We start from the raw sequence: 22,054 nt of genomic DNA, 5'->3' as shown, positions 1-22,054 counted from the left end.
CTTCATTTCCAAACGGTGCCTGTAACACGGCAGTAAAACGGTGGCTCGAACAAAACAGAAGTCCTTGTCATGGACCCTCTAGCTGCGGAAGCTCGCTCTCCAGCCTCGTTTTGGGGGATATCCGAAACTGAAACAATACAAAAACAAAGCCATTGTAAGTTAATGACACTAACACTGACATGTTAGCATATTAGCTAATGCTAAAGAAGCTTGCTTGATTACAGTACGAAAGCACCTACAAAATATGCATGAAAATACTCCTACAGACGTCAAACATGGGACGGTTTAGTACAGGGGTGTCCAAAGTGCGGCCAGGGGGCCATTTTCGGCCCGTAGGTAATTTTTTTAAGGCCCCACGATTGAAAAAAAAATTTAAAAAATAAAAAGTGTAATGAAAGAGCAAACATGTGGAATGTAACAATAAAATGTTGCAATGTTTACCCGAATAATACAAAGCTGCCATGCAGGCTATTTCCGTTTTTTTGTTTTAAATAATATTGAATCAAAATCTATGTTATTATGAATTATTGACCTATTCAAGGCTCCAAAAAAATCACAATAAATATTCCACTTTGAGATATTTTTTGGGGGAAAATTTTCATGTTTTGTGTTTCCCATATATAAACAACAATACAACTTATAATTGACGGATAGATCTGAAGGTGATCTCGAGATTATTGTGTTAAAAGTAAACAGTAAAAAAATATATATAATTTATGTTTTTAAACACTTCAATGAGTAGGACCCTTTTTGATCCCAATAATAAGCTTTTAGCCTTTAGCCACACAAACACAGTCGGTGTTTCCTTGTTTAAAATTCCCGAAGGTGAAGCTTTACTATGGATCAGAGCGGTCAACCGAACATGGATCCCGACCGCATGTCAACCGGCAGGGTTCGATGAGAAAAATGTGGTAATAAGTCAGCTCTTACTGTAGTTATGAGCGGAGCTTGCATCCTCCTGCAGCTGCTGACTATTACCTCCTCCCACTGGAGACACTGGCGGTCACCACACCCGTGGCCACACCCCTCCGACTTTCAGGTACTATATAATATCACTAAAACACTAGTAACAGAATAGGCAGATAAGGGATTTTCCAGAATTATCCTAGTAAATGTGTCTAATAACATCTGAATCGCTCTCACTGCCCTTGCCTTTTTTTTCTTTTTTTTTTTCTAGTCCTTCACTCACAATATCCTCCTCCACGAATCTTTCACCCTCGCTCAAATTAATGGGGAAATTGACGCTTTCTCAGGTGGCCATGATTGTAAACAGTGTGAGAATGTGAGGAGCTCCACAACCCGTGACATCACGCGCACATCGTCTGCTACTTTCGGTAAAGGCAAGGCTTTTTTATTAGCGACCAAAAGTTGCGAAATTTATCGTCTATGTTCTCTACTAAATCCTTTCAGCAAAAATATGGCAATATCGCAAAATGATCAAGTATGACACATAGAATGGACCTGCTATCCCCGTTTAAATAGGAAAATCTCATTTCAGTAGGCCTTTAAGATAACTTTTGACATGAGCCTGTAATCGGACAAAGTCGCCGCTTGGGCCATGGCGTTTAGAAATAAGTCTCCTGCTGTGCACTCGTCACTACCTTTTGTTTACGTTTTGAATTGCTCTCACTGCCCTTGCCTTTTTTTTTCTTTTTTTTCCTAATCCTTCACTCTCAATATCCTCCTCCACAAATCTTTCACCCTCGCTCAAATTAATGGGGAAATTGACGCTTTATCCGTCTGAATCGCTCTAGCTGCAGGTGGCCATGATTGTAAACAATGTGAGAATGTGAGGAGCTCCACAACCCGTGACGTCACGCGCACATCGTCTGCTACTTCCGGTAAAGGCAAGGCTTTTTTATTAGCGACCAAAAGTTGCGAAATGTATCGTCTATGTTCTCTACTAAATCCTTTCAGCAAAAATATGGCAATATCGCAAAATGATCAAGTATGACACATAGAATGGACCTGCTATCCCCGTTTAAATAAGCAAAATCTCACTTCAGTAGGACTTTAACTGTTATCTTGCACACCTTAAGTGCTATTTTGTTTTTCTCACACCACAAGTGTGAATTCTGAGTTATTTAACGGCCGCCTTTCAGACGCTGTCGGCACCCTCAGCCAGCATGTCGATCAGACGAGCACTGTGACTTACTCGGAGGGAGGCCCCCGCCAGGTCGGGGTCCTTCCCACTTTCACCAGCGGCTGTTCCTCACACTCCTCGGGAGACTAATGTTCTTCACTGGTGAGTCGAGCTCCTGCGAACGGTTTCTTCATCAGTGCTGATTAATTTTTGACTAGCAGCCTGGTTCCACTGACCAAGTTAAAGGCTTACCGAAACCCACTACTAGCCACCACGCAGTCTGATAGTTTATATATCAATGATGAAATATTAACATTGCAACACATGCCAATACGGCCTTTTTAGTTTACTAAATTGCCATTTTAAATTTTGCGCGGAAGAATCATGCTAGAACATCGCGGTATGATGACGCGTGCGCGTGACGTCACGCATTGTAGAGGACATTTTGTTCACAGCTATAAGTCGTCTCTTTTTAGCGCATAATTCCACTGTATTATGGACATCTGTGTTGCTGAATTTTTGCAGTTTGTTCAATGAATAATGGAGACGTCAAAGAAGAAAGCTGTAAGTGGGAAGCTGTGTATTGCGGCCGCCTTTAGCAACACAAACACAGCCGGTGTTTCCCTGTTTACATTCCCGAAAGATGACGGTGAAACTTTACTATGGAACATAGCTGTCAAGCGAACACAGTTCCCTACATGTCAACCGGCATGTTTCGGTGAGAAAATGGTGGTAATAAGTCGGCTCTTACCGTAGGCATGAGCGGAGAGCTTGCGTCGTTCCTCCTGCACCTGTCAAAGAGGCAGCTGTGGACTTACTTGCCTCCTCCCACCGGCTGCCCCCGACCGTCGGATGCTTCCACCGTGGAGGAGGGGAAAAAAATAAAAAAATCTCAGCCCGTCGAGAAACGTGGCTTCCCTCGGAGACACTGGCAGTCACCACACCCCTCCGGCTTTTTTTCCCCCCTGCTGTGCCAAATTCCGTTGACAAAAGTGCCAGGTTTACGCCACTTTCTTGCCGCACACTATTGCTATTGGATTGGACCACACACACAAAGTACAGTGTATTATGCAGCGATCATTTCGAAAGATTCTGTTTCAAAGAGGGTCCCTTGCGAAGGGCAGAGATGGGCACCGCCACAACCCGTCGACTGGTGCTGAAGAACGGTGCGTGGCCGACCATCAGGTTGTACAGGTACGACCATATAATCTCACTAAAACACTAGTAACAAAATAAGCAGATAAGGGATTTTCCAGAATTATCCTAGTAAATGTGTCTAATAACATCTGAATCGTTCCCACTGTATAGCCTTTTTTTTTTTTTCTAGTCCTTCACTCTCACTTTCCTCGTTCACGAATCCTTCATCATCGCTCAAATTAATGGGGAAATCGTCGCTTTCTCGGTCCGAATCGCTCTCGCTGCTGGTGGCCAGGATTGTAAACAATGTTCAGATGTGAGGAGCTCCACAACCCGTGACATCACGCGCACATTTGTCTGCTACGTCCGGTACAGGCAAGGCTTTTTTATTAGCGACCAAAAGTTGTGAACTTTATCGTCGATGTTCTCTACTAAATCTTTTTAGCAAAAATATGGCAATATCGCAAAATGATCAAGTATGACACATAGAATGGACCTGCTATCCCCGTTTAAATAGGAAAATCTCATTTCAGTAGGCCTTTAAGATAACTTTTGACATGAGCCTGTAATCGGACAAAGTCGCCGCTTGGGCCATGGCGTTTAGAAAGAAGTCTCCTGCTGTTCGCTCGTCACTACCTTTTGTTTACGTTTTTTTGATCAAACCCTTAAAAGGCAGATTCGCTGGCTTTAGCTGACTTTAAACAAATCAAGCTTTCTGTAGCCCCATACTCCGTGCCGAAAGTGGATTTGCCGACGCTGCTTTATGCAGCGTTTTTCACGAAGAGGTAAATCGTCGCATCAAGAAAGAACTTCCTACCTGTGATGAAACTGCCACCCTTTAAAGGCCTACTGAAAGCCACTACTAGCGACCACACAGTCTGATAGTTTATATATCAATGATGAAATATTAACATTGCAACACATGCCAATACGGCCTTTTTAGTTTACTAAATTGCAATTTTAAATTTCCCGCGGAGTTTCTCGTTGAAAACGTTGCAGAATGATGACACGTGTTTGTGACGTCCCGAGATGCAGGGGACATAATAGCGCAGCACCATTTACGGCGAAAAGTCGTCTCTTTTCAGCACGCAGTATTTTGGAGATCTGTGTTGCTGAATCTTTTGCAATTTGTTCAATTAATAATGGAGAAGTCAAAGTAGAAAGATGGAGTTGGGAAGCTTTTAGCCTTTAGCCACACAAACACACGGTGATTCCTTGTTTAAAATTCCCGGAGGTGAAGCTTTACTATGGATCAGAGCGGTCAAGCGAACATGGATCCCGACCACTTGTCAACCGGCAGGTTTCGGTGAGAAAATTGTGGTACAAAATCGCCTCTTACCGGAGATCAGCTGAGCGTGCGCCGTCCATGCAGCTGCCGTCGACTTCCCTCAGAGACTGGCGTCAAGACACCCGTGGACACACCCCTCCGACTATCAGGTACTATTTAATCTCACTAAAACACTAGCAACATAATAGAAAGATAAGGGATTTCCCAGAGGGCTTCACGGTGGCAGAGGGGTTAGTGCGTCTGCCTCACAATACGAAGTTCCTGCAGTCCTGGGTTCAAATCCAGGCTCGGGATCTTTCTGTGTGGAGTTTGCATGTTCTCCCCGTGACTGCGTGGGTTCCCTCCGGGTACTCCGGCTTCCTCCCACTTCCAAAGACATGCACCTGGGGATAGGTTGATTGGCAACACTAAATTGGCCCTAGTGTGTGAATGTGAGTGTGAATGTTGTCTGTCTATCTGTGTTGGCCCTGTGATGAGGTGGCGACTTGTCCAGGGTGTACCCCGCCTTCCGCCCGATTGTAGCTGAGATAGGCGCCAGGGCCCCCCGCAACCCCAAAAGGGAATAAGCGGTAGAAAATGGATGGATGGATGGGATTTCCCAGAATTATCCTAGTAAATGTTTCTAAAAACATCTGAATCCGTCCCAATGCAATCGCCTTTTTTTTTTTACTTTTTTTTTTTTTTTCTAGTCCTTCGCTGTCAATATCATCATCCACAAATCTTTCATCCTCGCTCAAATTAATGGGGAAATTGTCGTTTCTTCGGTCCGAATAGCTCTTGCTGCTGGAGGCTCCTATTATAAACAATGTGAGGATGTGAGGAGCCCTCACTCTTGTGACGTCATCGTCTGCTACTTCCGGTAAAGGCAAGGCTTTTTTATTAGCGACCAAAAGTCGCGAACTTTATCGTCGATGTTCTCTACTAAATCCTTTCAGCAAAAATATGGCAATATCGCGAAATGATCAAGTATGACACATAGAATGGACCTGCTATCCCCGTTTAAATAAGAAAATCTTATTTCAGTAAGCCTTTAACACCCTGTTTTAATTTCGCCATTCGTTCACACGACAGATTTCCAGGGGGTTCGCCGATATCGTCCCTCTTCCACTAATGGAGCGATATAGGCAGTGGCAGGAGTCGACCCTGTAATCGTTCCTGCCCAAACCATCGCTCGTCCGCCTAACGATGCGTTGGACAATGCAGCTCGGAGGACAAGTCGCCGCTGCTGAGCGAGCTCGTCGACGAACATTACGCCTCAGTCGCGATTGTGCGAGTGCGGATCGTCACATCTCCGAATGCTCCATTTGTCATCCAAGACTCATGATGCTCCCACCCCCCCGCTCATCAAGCTTCACCTTCTCCTGCGGGGAACCACAAACAGCCTGCTTTTAATGGATTGTGTGAGTAAACGCAAGCTCCTAGGCCTGGAAAAAGACTTTCAGGGACTTTGTCAGGTGGGGAAGCAGTGTCAAGACTATCGCATTTCTTGACTCGGGGGCAGATGATTGCGTCATGGACTCGGACTTTGTGGATTTGCATAAAATTGCTAAAATTAAGCTTTGTTCCCCGAAGGAAGTCCGGGTTTTAGATGGCTGTTAGAAAAATTGTGTGTAAATTATCAAAAAACTTTCCGCGCTCTGAGTTTCCATTGAGCAGATGAGAGATGTCCTTGTTCGACCAAGCAAGGTCTTGGAAGATTCCGCTGTGTACGTTGGAATGACACGGGAGGGGTTATCCATTTTCCTCAAAGACCTGACAAAGCTGAATCCAGGACGAGCCTAAGCCCGAGGCATCATCTTCTTTTGTCTTCAATGTGACTGAAAACAATGACTGTTAACATTCACCCCATTCCTGTTTTGACATGTGTTTTTGCATACACCCCATTCCTGTTTTGACATGTGTTTTTGCATACACCCCATTCCTGTTTTGACATGTGTTTTTGCATACACCCCATTCCTGTTTTGACATGTGTTTTTGCATACACCCCATTCCTGTTTTGACATGTGTTTTTGCATACACCCCATTCCTGTTTTGACATGTGTTTTTGCATACACCCCATTCCTGTTTTGACATGTGTTTTTGCATACACTCCATTCCTGTTTTGACATGTGTTTTTGCATAAACATTGAATATCTAAATAAAAGAGGAGACGTAAACCCTTTTCGTCAGAGCTTGGTGCAGGAACTGTACAGGGTGTACAGAGGCCATGTCTCTTCTCAGATCTGAGTCCAAATTTAGGTCTGTTTCTGTTTGATTCCTTGCCTTTTTGTCTTGTTTAATAGATGTCATCAGTGTTTGAACCTGACAATGGCCTTTTAGTGGCAAAGGAGACGCACCAAACCGAGACGTAAGCTTTACAGTTATGAGGTAATCACCATGAAGCAATAGACTTCTTTGCCCCTCCTTGACTCTACACCCATTGTATTAGGTCTACCATGGCTGAAACTCCATAATCCCAGTATTGATTGGGGTAGGACCACTAATTAGGGTCCGCCAGGCCCATGGCAAAGGACTCCAGAGGAGTCCTTTGCCATGGGCCAAGGACCCTATTGAAACTGCTGTCTTTTATTATTATTCCGCACCTACGCGCTGTAATTCGACCCCCTTAACATGCTTCAAAACTCACCAAATTTGACACACACGTCGGTATAGCAAACTTTCCCAACATATTAAGCAACCAATCCCCCAAAATGAAAATTGCGCTCTAGCGCCCCGTAGGAAAACATTACAGACAAAACTGCATATAACTTCTGTTAGGAATGTCATGGCGACATGAAACAAAAACTCCTATGTAGGTCTGACTTAGACCCAATTTTCATACACTCACTTCTTTCAGCAAAAATCTACAAGAAGTTGGCAAAAACCCCTTCAAAATAAAAATTTGCGCAAAAAATTCAATTTCTGCCTCTTTGCGCTGTAATTTGACCCCTTTAAAATGCTTCAAAAGTCACCAAACTTGGCGCACACATAAGGACTGGCGAATATTGCGATCTAATGAAAAAAAAAAAAAAAAAAAACTCAAAATTGCGCTTTAGCGCTATTTTTGAATAAAACACTGAAAAAACTGCTCCTAGGAAGAAAACACAGACAAAATTGCTTGTAACGTCCGGTAAGAATGTCGGAGAGACATGAAACAAAAACCCCTATGTAGGTCTCGCTTAGACCTACATTTCATAGATTGACAACTCCCAACAAAAATCAACAGGAAGTTTGCAATCCCCCCTTCAAAACAAAAGTTTTGTAAAAAACGGTCACCTTTCTTCAAACATTATCTCCTCTGAGTGCGTTTGTAGTTTTGGCTTCAAACTCGCACAGGAGAAAGATTGAACCCTTCTGATTAAAAGTATAGAACAGAGTTTTGATAAGTTCTCAGGTTTTGATTTTACGCGCCTTCAAAGAACCCCTGTGCAAAGTCTCCTAAAAAATGTCATTTTTGCCTCTTTGAGCGGTTATTTGACCCCCTTAAAATGCTTCTAAACTCACCAAACTTGACACACACATCAGGTCTGGCAAAAATTGCGATCTGATGAAAAAAACCTAACCTCAAAACTCAAAATTGCGCTCTACCGCCCCCCTAGGAATACAACACGGACAAACTGCTCCTAGGAAGAAAACACAGAAAAAACTGCTTGTAACTTCCAGTAGGAATGTCAGAGAGACATGAAACAAAAAACACTATGTAGGTCTCACTTAGACCTACATTTTAATAATTAACATACTTTAGCAAAAATCAACAGGAAGTTTGATATTTTCACTTCAATACAACAACTGCATTACTTTCACAATGCATTAGATTCTCAAAATAGTGGCTCCAAGGCATCTTCTAACGCTTATCCGGCCGTGGGTCTCGGGGGCAGCAGCCAAAGGCGGACCCGACCAACGCTGCTTGCAGCTTTAATTTAAATTGGAGCGCCTTTTGCCACGCTATTGTTTGCGTTCTGCAGTTCCCTCGTCAGCCACGCTTAGCCCTGTTAATGAGATCATTAATTTCTTTCAGAATACCTGTCGAATATCATGACCTCAAGCAGGTATTTAGTAGACCTGGCTCAGTCCCTTCCCCACATTGTCCTTGTGACTGTGTCAAACTCCTTCCGGGGGCGCCGAAAAGGGGGGGGGGGGGGGCAAAGGAGACGGATTCTAGTGACCCATGATGGAGGGGGACCCAGAGAGGCCCCTAATGATGATGAAATTATAATACAGAGTGGTCCTGTAAAGATACAGGGGCCCTGTAAAGATTCTTTTCATGGGGCCCAAAATCCCTAGCGGCGCCCCTGCCGGTACAGTCCGGATTAAGTGACTATATTTTCTTGTCTCTCACAGCAGGTCTCATTTGGCCCTCTTCCTCTCCATTGGGGGGGCGTTTTTCTTTCGTTGAGAAAAACCATAAATCTTGGCGGCCTGTATTTATTATCGTGATTTGAACGATGTACCTGGGAATAGCAGCTAAATTTTGCCACCAAAGGAATTGGCATTTATTTATTTTTCGTCTGTTGTTGTTTTCACTCGATTAGATACATGCAATGTTTTTTTTCCTGGTGAGAATTAAGGAGGACACATTCTTATCGGGCATTTTGAATATTTACTTATGTGAAGTGAAGTGAATTATATTTATATAGCGCTTTACATAGTGACACCCAATATCTAAGTTACATTTAAACCAGTGTGGGTGGCACTGGGAGCAGGTGGGTAAAGTGACTTGCCCAAGGACACAACGGCAGTAACTAAGATGGCACAAGCGGGAATCGAACCTGCAACCCTCAAGTTGCTGGCACGGCCACTCTACCAACCGAGCTATGCCGTCCCAAAATAAATGGGTTGTACTTGTATAGCGCTTTTCTACCTTCAAGGTACTCAAAGCGCTTTGACATTACTTCCACATTTACCCATTCACACACTGATGGAAGGAGCTGCCATGCAAGGCGCTCACCAGCACCCATCAGGAGCAAGGGTGAAGTGTCTTGCTCAGGACACAACGGACGTGACGAGGTTGGTACTAGGTGGGGATTGAACCAGGGACCATCGGGTTGCGCACAGCCACTCTTCCACTGCGCCACGCCATCCCATCCTGGCGTGAGGCGCACTCTGTCTTTTGGCCTCACTTATTTGCCCACAGTTTTCCAGAATTGAATTAACGATGTCTTCAGGGACATGATCAATGCTTTGTGTACTTTGATGACATTCTTCTTTTTTCCAGAATTCTCCAGGAAGTGGCTATTGGAGAATTGGTTTATATGTCAAAGCTGAAAATTGTGAATTTCACTCGCTATCTGTGCCATATGTGGGGTTCATCGTGGAGAAGGTAAAGCTAACCCTTTGACGAGGTTCACATCCACTAAGGTACCTTTCCATTGGACCGCACAAGCCTAGGCCATATTTTCTATGCTAAAACAATTGTTTAGTAAAGCACCGATACTTAAGTGTATGCACGTTGATTCAATCAATCAATCAATGTTTATTTATATAGCCCCAAATCACAAATGTCTCAAAGGACTGCACAAACCATTACGACTACAACATCCTCGGAAGAACCCACAAAAGGGCAAGGAAAACTCACACCCAGTGGGCAGGGAGAATTCACATCCAGTGGGACGCCAGTGACAATGCTGACTATGAGAAACCTTGGAGAGGACCTCAGATGTGGGCAACCCCCCCCCCCCTCTAGGGGACCGAAAGCAATGGATGTCGAGCGGGTCTAACATGATACTGTGAAAGTTCAATCCATACTGGCTCCAAGACAGCAGCGAGAGTCCCGTCCACAGGAAACCATCTCAAGCGGATCAGCAGCGTAGAGATGTCCCCAACCGATACAGGCGAGCGGTCCATCCTGGGTCCCGACGAGCGGCCCATCCTGGGTCTCGACTCTGGACAGCCAGTACTTCATCCATGGTCATCGGACCGGACCCCCTCCACAAGGGAGGGGGGGACATAGGAGAAAGAAAAGAAGCGGCAGATCAACTGGTCTAAAAAGGAGGTCTATTTAAAGGCTAGAGTATACAAATGAGTTTTAAGGTGAGACTTAAATGCTTCTACTGAGGTAGCATCTCGAACTGTTACCGGGAGGGCATTCCAGAGTACTGGAGCCCGAACGGAAAACGCTCTATAGCCCGCAGACTTTTTTTGAGCTCTAGGAATCACTAATAAGCCGGAGTCTTTTGAACGCAGATTTCTTGCCGGGACATACGGTACAATACAATCGGCAAGATAGGCTGGAGCTAGACCGTGTAGTATTTTATACGTAAGTAGTAAAACCTTAAAGTCACATCTTAAGTGCACAGGAAGCCAGTGCAGGTGAGCCAGTACAGGTGTAATGTGATCAAACTTTTTTGATTCTGCTTTACAATTTTTTGTTAAGGTTGATGCATCAGATAGAGGAGTTGGAGCATAGCCATAGGCTTAATCCCGGTGCCTTCTTCTTGCATCGCCTCTCAGCAGTTGAAAGGAACTATGATGTGGGGAGCTGCTGGTCATTGATCCCGTGCTACAGGAGTGGTTGTCACTGTCAGGTTGAAACACCGATCTACTAAACAGACAAGAAGCAAGGAATCAGGCAGAGAGAGAGTTCAATTTAGCTCATGAGGAGAACGCATGGCGCTGCACACTCAACCACAGTCTCACCCTACGCTCTAAGGTACAGCTCTCGCCCTCCTCTATTTATTCAGGAGTTCCCTAGTTACCATCACTGAGGCACAGGGGGCTTTGTTATTTCGCCTTGTCTCTGCTTCGTCTGCGTGCTGTTGTCTTATCTTCATTGAGGTAGTTGAAGTCCTTGGCTGTTAGCGGGCTAAAACAAAGATACATCTGCAGCGAGGCCACCCCTCATATGCCATGGCTGATAACAAGTTTTGTGCCCTCGCACGAAGCAGAAAGAGCACAGTAGATAATAAATATAGCAACGGCCTTTAAACACAAGAGTTGTGTGATAACATATATATATGATTAGTCCTGGTTATGACGTTAAACTACATCCAGGCATGAGATGGGAGGTTGTTTGTGGGGCTAGTGAGTCCCAGCTAACGTCTATAAAATGCACACAAAGAACCGTTTGCACCTTCTCTTGTGACTGGCGGGCGGTCAGCGCCATAAAGCTGAGCGGGTCCCTGGGTAAACCAACAGGACAGACTAAGTTCAACAGCCCAGTAAGGCAATTAGTCTAGGAGAAGGATCTCTGATATAAGATACCCCTTCCAACCCGCACCAAGCCAGCGTGGAAGGTGTAGGCTAATAACCAGCATGAAAAGTACGCCAAGAAGACGATCGTTCACTATAGCAGAAACATGCTGAAGTTTTCGTCCAGCAGTGGACTGACAACGGCTGATGATGATATATATAATTATTCGAACAGTCACAGATCACAAGAACCCGTCTTACATAAGGACTAAACTCCGGCCAAGCACAATGGTCAGCGTTTCTCACATGCTTCAATTTCTCTATTACCTAAAGACCCGGCTCTCGCAACACCAAGCCTGCTGAGTTTTCCAGAGTTTTCAGACCTGCAACTGAGGAATCTACTCTGAAGACCAACATACCTGGGGCTCGAGTGATAAGAACACTTTAATGGGAGGTGGAGAGAAAGGTTGGCGATGCCGCCTCCAAGACAAAGGTCCCTGACTATGTTCCTGCAGGTAAGCTATTTGTACCAACTGAACTGAGGTCTCAAGTCCTGCAATTGGGAAACACGTCCAAAGTAGCGTGTCATCCTGGCGTGAGGCGCACTCTGTTTTTGGTCTCAGAGATATTCTGCTGGTCAGCGATGGGAAAGGACATGGAGAATGCTCCGTTTGTGCCAGAGACAAAGCCTCTCATCGCCCTCCAACCGGACTCCTTCACCCTCTGCCTATTCCATCACGACCATGGTCCTACATAGCATTAGATTTCATCACAGGCCTTCCAGTTTCCCGGAAAAACTCAGTCATACTCAGTGTGATCAACTGTTTTTTTCTAAAATGGCTTACTTCATTCCCCTGTCCAAATTACCAACTTACCTAGAAACTGCACAACTCCTGGTCAAGCACATATTTCACCTACACGGTATTCTTTAAGAGCTGGTCGTGGACAGGGACTCCAATTCGCTTTGTAGATTTGGAAAGCTTTTAGCTAGGCTTATTTTTTTCCAAAACGGCCTTGATGTAATGGCAGTGAAATAAAACCTATGCTTTGTTTTTAATGAATACTTGGGCTTGCTACGCTACTGTATTTTATATTGTTGGTCATTATGGTGGTACTTGTAGCGCCAAGTATTTTCTAAGGTGGTACTTGTTGAAAAATGTTTGAGAAACACTGATCTACAGTAAGAGAAACGGTTTAATGATGAAAAAGTTTAAAACAACAAGACAGTTTTTTTCTTATTGGTGTTTTAATGAAAGGCAAGAACAATGAGAACGTTAGATCCACTCAACCTTTGTGTTAGTGAATGACGAGAATTGTTCGCCGTGTGAATCTTCGTCACGGCTGCTGCTCATCTCCAGAGGCGGAAGAGACGACGGGATAGCAGGCAAACAACGCAATACCACATTGGTTGTTTTTGTTACGAGCCATGCGGATGTAGCCCTCCTCTCCAAACGTAAGTCCCCAGCTACACGACAAAGAAGAAGGAGAGGACTATGATTTTTTTATCATTCTGCTTTTCAATGCTAATTCTCACCAAAAGTTTGCCACAGCTTTCCTACACCTTCTCAATTCCGAGTGCGAACATTAGGTAATAAACTAGTTTTTTTGTGTGGCGCTTTAATAGCATGATGAGGAAATTTGTCGTGTTACCAGAAATGTAGGTAGTTTGCAGGTAAAAATTGATTAAACCAGTGACCAAAAATACACAAAAGACAAGTGCAGCTGGGTAGGGCACCGAAGCAAAGGGAAGGCTATGCAAAACGAAACTAAAGCGTACAGCACAGGCTATAAAACAACAAAAGGGGGTGCTGGAGAACAGCAAAAACTTACACACAGAGATGTGCGGCAGGAGGAGCGTCCACAAGAACAGACATTCCCAAGTGCCCAACTTAAATAGTCCTAATTGAAGACACAAAACAGGTGCAGGGAACAGTGCCTCCACAATAAAAGCCCAGGACTTGAACTAAAAGCATGGAACACAGGAAAACACCAAGTGGCAGGCCGTGCATTTCTCACCTAGGATTTCAGTGATGTCTTAATTACAGTCAGACTTCACTACTGTGCATTAGATCCCCTCAACAGAGTACAAAACGGTCTATTTTTCGGCGCACTTAACATTTAATAAACCCGCCTCAGCAATTAAAACATATCTTACGTGGTACTGTCAAAATTAAAAGAATTGTATGGAATATGAAAAATTAAGAAATTAAAAATTTGAATCTACATTTCGAAGCACATATCCGACGACGTATAAGCCAGCGGTACTGCTCGTCGTCGGTTGATTCATGTGAATTGATTGATTGATTGACTGATACTTTTATTAGTAGATTGCACAGTTCAGTACATATTCCGTACAATTGACCACTACATGGTAACACCCGAATAAGTTTTTCAACTTGTTTAAGTCGGGGTCCGCGTTAATCAATTCATGGTGAAAGTGGCGGGGAAACCATTTCACCGCCGAGGCAGCTTAGCTAGCTTCCGGTGTTGGCCGACCTCGTCTCACGAGATGTGGTTTCTCTTAAATATCCTTCTTGAAAATGGCCTTGCAAATATTTATCTGCCACCTAATCAACACTTTGTTCTCCTTGTCTGTGGGTTAAAAAAGCAAGCACCAGTGAGGTTTTTGTGGCTTTCTATAGCTCGTATGCCACTTCCTGTTTTCGCAACTTGTGATTGGATACTCATTTGGGACTCCCAAGTGAATATCCAATCACAGGATGCGTAAATGTCACGTTCAACGTGAGGCCAGCGTGAAAGCCGTACTGACAACAAATCGGGACCTGCTTGGCTATCGCAATTATCTACGCCCTGCACTTTTAGTTCTGAAGGCCCCGGGCAGATTTGGTATAGCATGGCAACATAAGCTAGCGGAATTCTGATTGGATACAAAATAAAATTAAAAACAACAGGACTGGAACGAGCATAATATGGCATGAAGAGAATATGAATACTTTTAGATGTATAACGAAAGTAAATTAAAAAATAATTTTATCTTTACTTATGATCATGATTTCTGGTTGAGTTAGGTCAGTGTTTTTCAACCACCGTGCCGCGGCAAACTAGTGTGCCGTGAGATACAGTCTGGTGGGAAATCATCTAATTTCACCTATTTAGGTTGAAAATATTTTTTGCAAACCGGTAATTATAGTCTGCAAATGTTGTGTTGTTGTTGAGTGTCGATGCTCTTCCATATCAGTAGGTGGCACCCGGTAGCTAGTGTCGGAAACAGTGCGAGGCAGCGTGCAGGTAAAAAGGTGTCTAATGCTTAAACCAAAAATAAACAAAAGGGGAGTACCCCTAAGAAAAGGCATTGAAGCTTAGGGAAGGCTATGCAGAACGAAACTAAAACTGAACTGGCTACAAAGTAAACAAAAACAGAATGCTGGACGACAGCAAAGACTTACTGTGGAGCAAAGACGACGTCCACAATGTACATCCGAACATGACATGACAATAAACAATGTCCACACAAAGCCGGATAAAAACAACTGAAATATTATTGATTGCTAGAACAAAGCAGGTGTGGGGAATAGCGGTCAAAGAAGACATGAAACTGCTACAGGAAAATACCAAAAAAAGAGAAAAAGCCACTAAAATAGGAGCGCAAGACAAGAAGTAAAACACTACACACAGGGAAAGAGCAAAAAAATGAAAATAAGTCAGGGTGTGATGTGACAGGTGGTGACAGTACACCTACTTTGAGACAAGAGCTATATTGATGCATGCTTGCTTATGCTTTAAAGGCCTACTGAAATGAGATGTTCTTATTTAAACAGGGATAGCAGGTCCATTCTGTGTGTCATACTTGATCATTTTGCGATATTGCCATATTTTTGCTGAAAGGATTTAGTAGAGAACATCGACGATAAAGTTTGCACCTTTTGGTCGCTAATGAAAAAGCCTTACCTTTACCGGAAGTAGCAGACAGTGTGCGCGTGACGTCACGGGTTGTGGAGCTCCTCCTATCCTCACATTGTTTACAATCATGGCCACCAGCAGCAAGAGCGATTCAGACCGAGAAAGCGACGATTTCGCCATTAATTTGAGCGAGGATGAAAGGTTTGTGGATGAGGAAAGTTAGAGTGAAGCACTAGAAAAAAAAAAGGCGACGGCAGTGGGAGCGATTCATATGTCATTAAACACATTTACTAGGATAATTCTAGAAAATCCCTTATCTGCTTATTGTGTTAATAGTGTTTTAGTGAGATTATAAAGTCATACCTGAAAGTCGGAGGGCTGCGGTGACCGCCAGTGTCTCTGAGAGAAGCCAATGGAGGAGCTGCCTTTTTGACAGCTGCTGCAGGAGGACGCTAACTCCGCACGAGTCTCCGGTAAGAGCCGACTTAATATCACAATTTTCCCATCCAAAAACTTGCTGGTTGACATGTGCTGGAGAAACATGTCCGCTAAAGCTTCACAACAAACAAAGAAACACCGGCTATGTTTTGGTTGCTAAAGGCAGCTGCAATACACCGCTTTCCACCAAAAGCATTCTTCTTTATAGTCTCCATTATTATTTGAACAAATTGCAAATGATTCAGCAACACAGATGTCCAAAATACTGTGTATTTATGCGATGAAAAGAGACGACTTTTAGCCGTAAGTGGTGCTGGGCTAAAATGTCCACTCAACCAATAACGTCACAAGCACGCATCAACATTCCGCAACGTTTTCTACAAGAAACTCCGCAGGAAATTTAAAATTGTAATTTAGTAAATTAAAAAGGCCGTATTGGCATGTGTTGCAATGTTAATATTTTATCATTGATATATCAATCAATCAATCAATGTTTACTTATATAGCCCTAAATCACTAGTGTCTCAAAGGGCTGCACAAACCACAACGCAAACCACTACGACATCCTCGGTAGGCCCACATAAGGGCAAGGAAAACTCACACCCAGTGGGACATCGGTGACAATGATGACTATGAGAACCTTGGAGAGGACGGAAGCAATGGATGTCGAGCGGGTCTAACATGATACTGTGAAAGTTCAATCCATAATGGATCCAACACAGTTGCGAGACTCCAGTCCAAAGCGGATCCAACACAGCAGCGAGAGTCCCGTTCACAGCGGAGCCAGCAGGAAACCATCCCAAGCGGAGGCGGATCAGCAGCGCAGAGATGTCCCCAGCCGATACACAGGCAAGCAGTACATGGCCACCGGATCGGACCGGACCCCCTCCACAAGGGAGAGTGGGACATAGGAGAAAAAGAAAACGGCAGATCAACTGGTCTAAAAAGGGAGTCTATTTAAAGGCTAGAGTATACAGATGAGTTTTAAGGTGAGACTTAAATGCTTCTACTGAGGTGGCATCTCGAACTGTTACCGGGAGGGCATTCCAGAGTACTGGAGCCCGAATGGAAAACGCTCTATAGCCCGCAGACTTTTTTTGGGCTTTGGGAATCACTAATAAGCCGGAGTCTTTTGAACGCAGATTTCTTGCCGGGACATATGGTACAATACAATCGGCAAGATAGGCTGGAGCTAGACCGTGTAGTATTTTATACGTAAGTAGTAAAACCTTAAAGTCACATCTTAAGTGCACAGGAAGCCAGTGCAGGTGAGCCAGTACAGGCGTAATGTGATCAAACTTTCTTGTTCTTGTCAAAAGTCTAGCAGCCGCATTTTGTACCAACTGTAATCTTTTAATGCTAGACATGGGGAGACCCGAAAATAATACGTTACAGTAGTCGAGGCGAGACGTAACAAACGCATGGATAATGATCTCAGCGTCTTTAGTGGACAGAATGGAGCGAATTTTAGCGATATTACGGAGATGAAAGAAGGCCGTTTTAGTGACGCTTTTAATGTGTGACTCGAAGGAGAGAGTTGGGTCGAAGATAATACCCAGATTCTTTACCGTGTCGCCTTGTTTGATTGTTTGGTCGTCAAATGTTAAAGTTGTATTATTAAATAGAGGTCGGTGTCTAGCAGGACCGATAATCAGCATTTCCGTTTTTTTGGCGTTGAGTTGCAAAAAGTTAGCGGATATCCATTGTTTAATTTCATTAAGACACGCCTCCAGCTGACTACAATCCGGCGTGTTGGTCAGCTTTAGGGGCATGTAGAGTTGGGTGTCATCAGCATAACAGTGAAAGCTAACACTGTATTTGCGTATGATATATAAACTATCAGACTGCGTGGTCAGTAGCAGTGGCTTTCAGTAGGCCTTTAAAGTCATATCCAACAATTGCGACGACAACATTTTACTGTCAACTAAGTTTTGTTTTTTAATAATTTCTGCTGGTGGTGTACCTCCGCGTTTTTTCAACGCCAAAAATGTGGCTTGGCTCCAAAAAGGTTGAAAAAGACTGTGTTAGGCCAGCAGAGAAGACCTTGCTGGCCCTGACATGCAGTACCTGTTCTTCACCAGCCAGTAGTCCTCTCCGTTCAGTGTGCCGTATCCGACCACTAACACGGCGTGGTTGGTTTTCTGCGAGCAAGAAGCGTCGTCGTACACTCCTGTCGACAACACAAAAACCATGAGCAACCACGGCGGACATTTTCAGACGGCCGTGGTCGTGTTTATTGTAAAAATCCACCCGACAATCTATGCCAGGGGTCACCAACACGGTGCCCGCGGGCACCAGGTAGCCCGTAAGGACCAGATGAGTCGCCCGCTGGCCCGTTCTAAAAATAGCTCAAATAGCAGCACTTACCAGTGAGCTGCCTCTATTTTTAAAATTGTATTTATTTACTAGCAAGCTGGTCTCGCTTTGCTCAACATTTTTAATTCTAAGACGGACAAAACTCAAATAGAATTTGAAAATCCAAGAACTTATTTCAAAGACTTGGTCTTCACTTGTTTAAATAAATTCATTTTTTTACTTTGCTTCTTATAACTTTCAGAAAGACAATTTTTGAGAAAAAATACAACCTTAAAAATAATTTGGGGATTTTTAAACACATATACCTTTTTACCTTTTGAATTCCTTCCTCTTCTTTCCTGACAATTTAAATCAATGTTCAAGTATTTATTTTTTTATTGTAAAGAATAATAAATACATTTTAATTTAATTCTTCATTTTAGTCTCTGGCCCTGCGATGAGGTGGCAACTTGTCCAGGATGTACCCCGCTTTCCGCCCGATTGTAGCTGAGACAGGCGCCAGCGCCCCCCGCAACCCCAAAAGGGAATAAGTGGTAGGAAATGGATGGATGGATGGATTTTAGTGTCTGTTTTTTCACCGAAGAATATTTGTGAAATATTTCTTCAAACTTATTATGATTAATATTAAAAAAATAATCTGGCAAATCAAGAAAATCTGTAGAATCAAATTTAAATCTTATTCCAAAGTCTTTTGAATTTCTTTTAAAATTTTTGTTCTGGAAAATCTAGAAGAAATAACGATTTGTCTTTGTTGGAAATATAGCTTGGTCCAAGTAGTTATATATTCTAACAAAGTGCAGATTGGATTTGAACCTATTTAAAACATGTCATCAAAATTCTTAAATTAATCTTAATCAGGAAAAATTACTAATGATGTTCCATAAATTATTTTTTTAATTTTGTCAAAAAGATTCTAATTAGCTATTTTTTTCTTCTTTTTTTCGGTTGAATTTTGAATTTTAAAGAGTCGAAATTGAAGATAAACTATGTTTCAAAATTTCATTTTCATTTTTTTCCAGTTTTCTCCTCTTTTAAACCGTTCAATTAAGTGTTTTTTTCATCATTTATTCTCTACAAAAAACCTTCTGTAGAAGGAAAAAAATGTACGACGGAATGACAGACAGAAATATCCATTCTTTTATATGTAGATTTATTTATTAAAGGTAAATTGAGCAAATTGGCTATTTCTGGCAATTTATTTGAGTGTGTATCAAACTGGTAGCCCTTCACATTAATCAGTACCCAAAAAGTAGCTCCTGGTTTCAAAAAGGTTGGTGACCCCTGATTTAAATCAATGTTCAAGTATTTTTTTTTTATTGTAAAGAATATTAAATACATTTTAATTTAATTCTACATTTTAGTCTCTGTTTTTTCAACAAAGAATATTTGTGAAATATTTCTTCGAAGTAATTATGATTAAAATTTTTAAAAAATCTGGAAAATCTAGAAAATCTGCAGAATCAAATTTAAATCTTATTCCAAAGTCTTTTGAATTTCTTTTAAAATTTTTGTTCTGGAAAATCTAGAAGAAATAACGATTGTCTTTGTTGGAAATATAGCTTGGTCCAAGTTGTTATATATTCTAAGAAAGTGCAGATTGGATTTTAACCTATTTAAAACATGTCATCAAAATTTAAAAATGAATCTTAATCAGGAAAAATGACTAATGATGTTCCATAAATTATTATTATTATTTTTTTTTTAAAGATTCGATTTAGCTAGTTTTTTCTTCTTTTTTTCGGTTAAATTTAGAATTTTAAAGAGTCGAAATTGAAGATAAACTATGTTTCAAAATTAAATTTTAATTTTTTTCCAGTTTTCTCCTCTTTTAAACCGTTCAATTAAGTGTTTTTTTCATCATTTATTCTCTACAAAAAAACTTCCGTAAAAGGAAAAAAATGTACAACGGAATGACAGACAAAAATAGCCATTATTTTATATGTAGATTTATTTATTAAAGGTAAATTGAGCAAATTGGCTATTTCTGGCAATTTATTTAAGTGTGTATCAAACTGGTAGCCCTTCGCATTAATCAGTACCCAAGAAGTAGCTCTTGGTTTCAAAAAGGTTGGTGACCCCTGATTCAAATCAATGTTCAAGTATTTTTTTTTTATTGTAAAGAATAATAAATACATTTTAATGTAATTCTTCATTTTAGTCTCTGCTTTTTCGACGAAGAATATTTGTGAAATATTTTTTCGAACTAATTATGATTAAAATTTTTTAAAAATCTGGAAAATCTAGAACATCTGTAGAATCAAATTTAAATCTTATCCTATTCTTTTGGACTTATTTTAACATTTTTGTTCTGGAAAATCTAGAAGAAATAATGATTTGTCTTTGTTAGAAATATAGCTTGGTCCAACTTGTTATATATTCTAACAAAGTGCAGATTGGATTTGAACATATTTAAAACATGTCATCAAAATTCTTAAATTAATCTTAATCAGGAAAAATTACTAATGATGTTCCATAAATTATTTTTTTAATTTTGTCAAAAAGATTCAAATTAGCTAGTTTTTTCTTCTTTTTTTCGGTTGAATTTTGAATTTTAAAGAGTCGAAATTGAAGATAAACTATGTTTCAAAATTTAATTTTCATTTTTTTTCAGTTTTTTTCCTCTTTTAAACCGTTCAATTAAGTGTTTTTTCCATCATTTATTCTCTACAAAAAACATTCTGTAGAAGGAAAAAAATGTACGACGGAATGACAGACAGAAATACCCCTTTTTTGTATACATATAGATTTATTTATTAAAGGTAAATTGAGCAAATTGGCTATTTCTGGCATTTTATTTAAGTGTGTATCAAACTGGTAGCCCTTCGCATTAATCAGTACCCAAAAAGTAGCTCCTGGTTTTAAAAAGGTTGGTGACCCCTGATTTAAATCAATGTTCAAGTATTTTTTTTTTATTGTAAAGAATAATAAATACATTTTAATTTAATTCTTCATTTTAGCTTCTGTTTTTTTCGACGAAGAATATTTGTGAAATATTTCTTCAAACTAATTATGATTAAAATTTAAAAAAGAAAAATTCTGGCAAATCTCGAAAATCTGCAGAATCAAATTTAAATCTTATTCCAAAGTCTTTTGAATTTCTTTAAAAATTTTGTTCTGGAAAATCTAGAAGAAATAACGATTGTCTTTGTTGGAAATATAGCTTGGTCCAATTTGTTATATATTATAACAAAGTGCAGATTGGATTTTAACCTATTTAAAACATGTCATCAAAATTTTAAAATGAATCTTAATCAGGAAAAATGACTAATGATGTTCCATAAATTATTATTATTTTTTTTTTTTAAAGATTCGAATTAGCTAGTTTTTTCTTCTTTTTTTTCGGTTAAATTTAGAATTTTAAAGAGTCGAAATTGAAGATAAACTATGTTTCAAAATTAAATTTTAATTTTTTTCCAGTTTTCTCCTCTTTTAAACCGTTCAATTAACTGTTTTTTTCATCATTTATTCTCTACAAAAAAACTTCCGTAAAAGGAAAAAAATGTACGACGGATTTACAGACAGAAATATCCATTCTTTTATATGTAGATTTATTTATTTAAGGTAAATTGAGCAAATTGGCTATTTCTGCCAATTTATTTAAGTGTGTATCAAACTGGTAGCCCTTCGCATTAATCAGTACCCATGAAGTAGCTCTTGGTTTCAAAAATGTTGGTGACCCCAATTAGAGGTTGTCAAGCAGACTTGAAAGCAGTTGCAGTTTTGAGACACTAGAGGGCAGTATAGTATAAACTATTGGAGCTAACACAGAGAGTAGTTTGTTGTAACGTTTCGTGACCATTAAGTGTGTTTTGCTGGCAATGAGA

At 41.2% G+C, this 22,054-nt stretch overlaps 1 protein-coding gene across 3 annotated transcripts in view; it reads right to left on the bottom strand.

Moving 5' to 3' along the window:
• LOC133539645 (cathepsin S-like) overlaps positions 1 to 22,054 on the bottom strand; it is a 30,490-nt gene continuing 8,436 nt past the window's right edge. For 2 of the 3 annotated variants that reach the window (XM_061881706.1, XM_061881707.1), the window contains exons 7-8: positions 17,982 to 18,084; positions 12,792 to 13,080 (exon numbers count right to left, since the gene is read on the bottom strand). In XM_061881706.1, the coding sequence (XP_061737690.1) occupies positions 12,951 to 13,080; positions 17,982 to 18,084 (233 nt within the window). In that variant the 3' untranslated portion in view covers positions 12,792 to 12,950. Of the gene's footprint in view, positions 128 to 12,791; positions 13,081 to 17,981; positions 18,085 to 22,054 lie in introns of those variants that run through there. The other variant, XM_061881708.1, reaches the window with a different exon arrangement.

The sequence above is a fragment of the Nerophis ophidion genome, linkage group LG21 (genome assembly GCF_033978795.1).
Source record: "Nerophis ophidion isolate RoL-2023_Sa linkage group LG21, RoL_Noph_v1.0, whole genome shotgun sequence".
NCBI lineage: Eukaryota > Metazoa > Chordata > Actinopteri > Syngnathiformes > Syngnathidae > Nerophis > Nerophis ophidion.
Note: the sequence above shows the minus strand (reverse complement) of the source record. Positions and strands in the feature narration are given on the sequence as shown.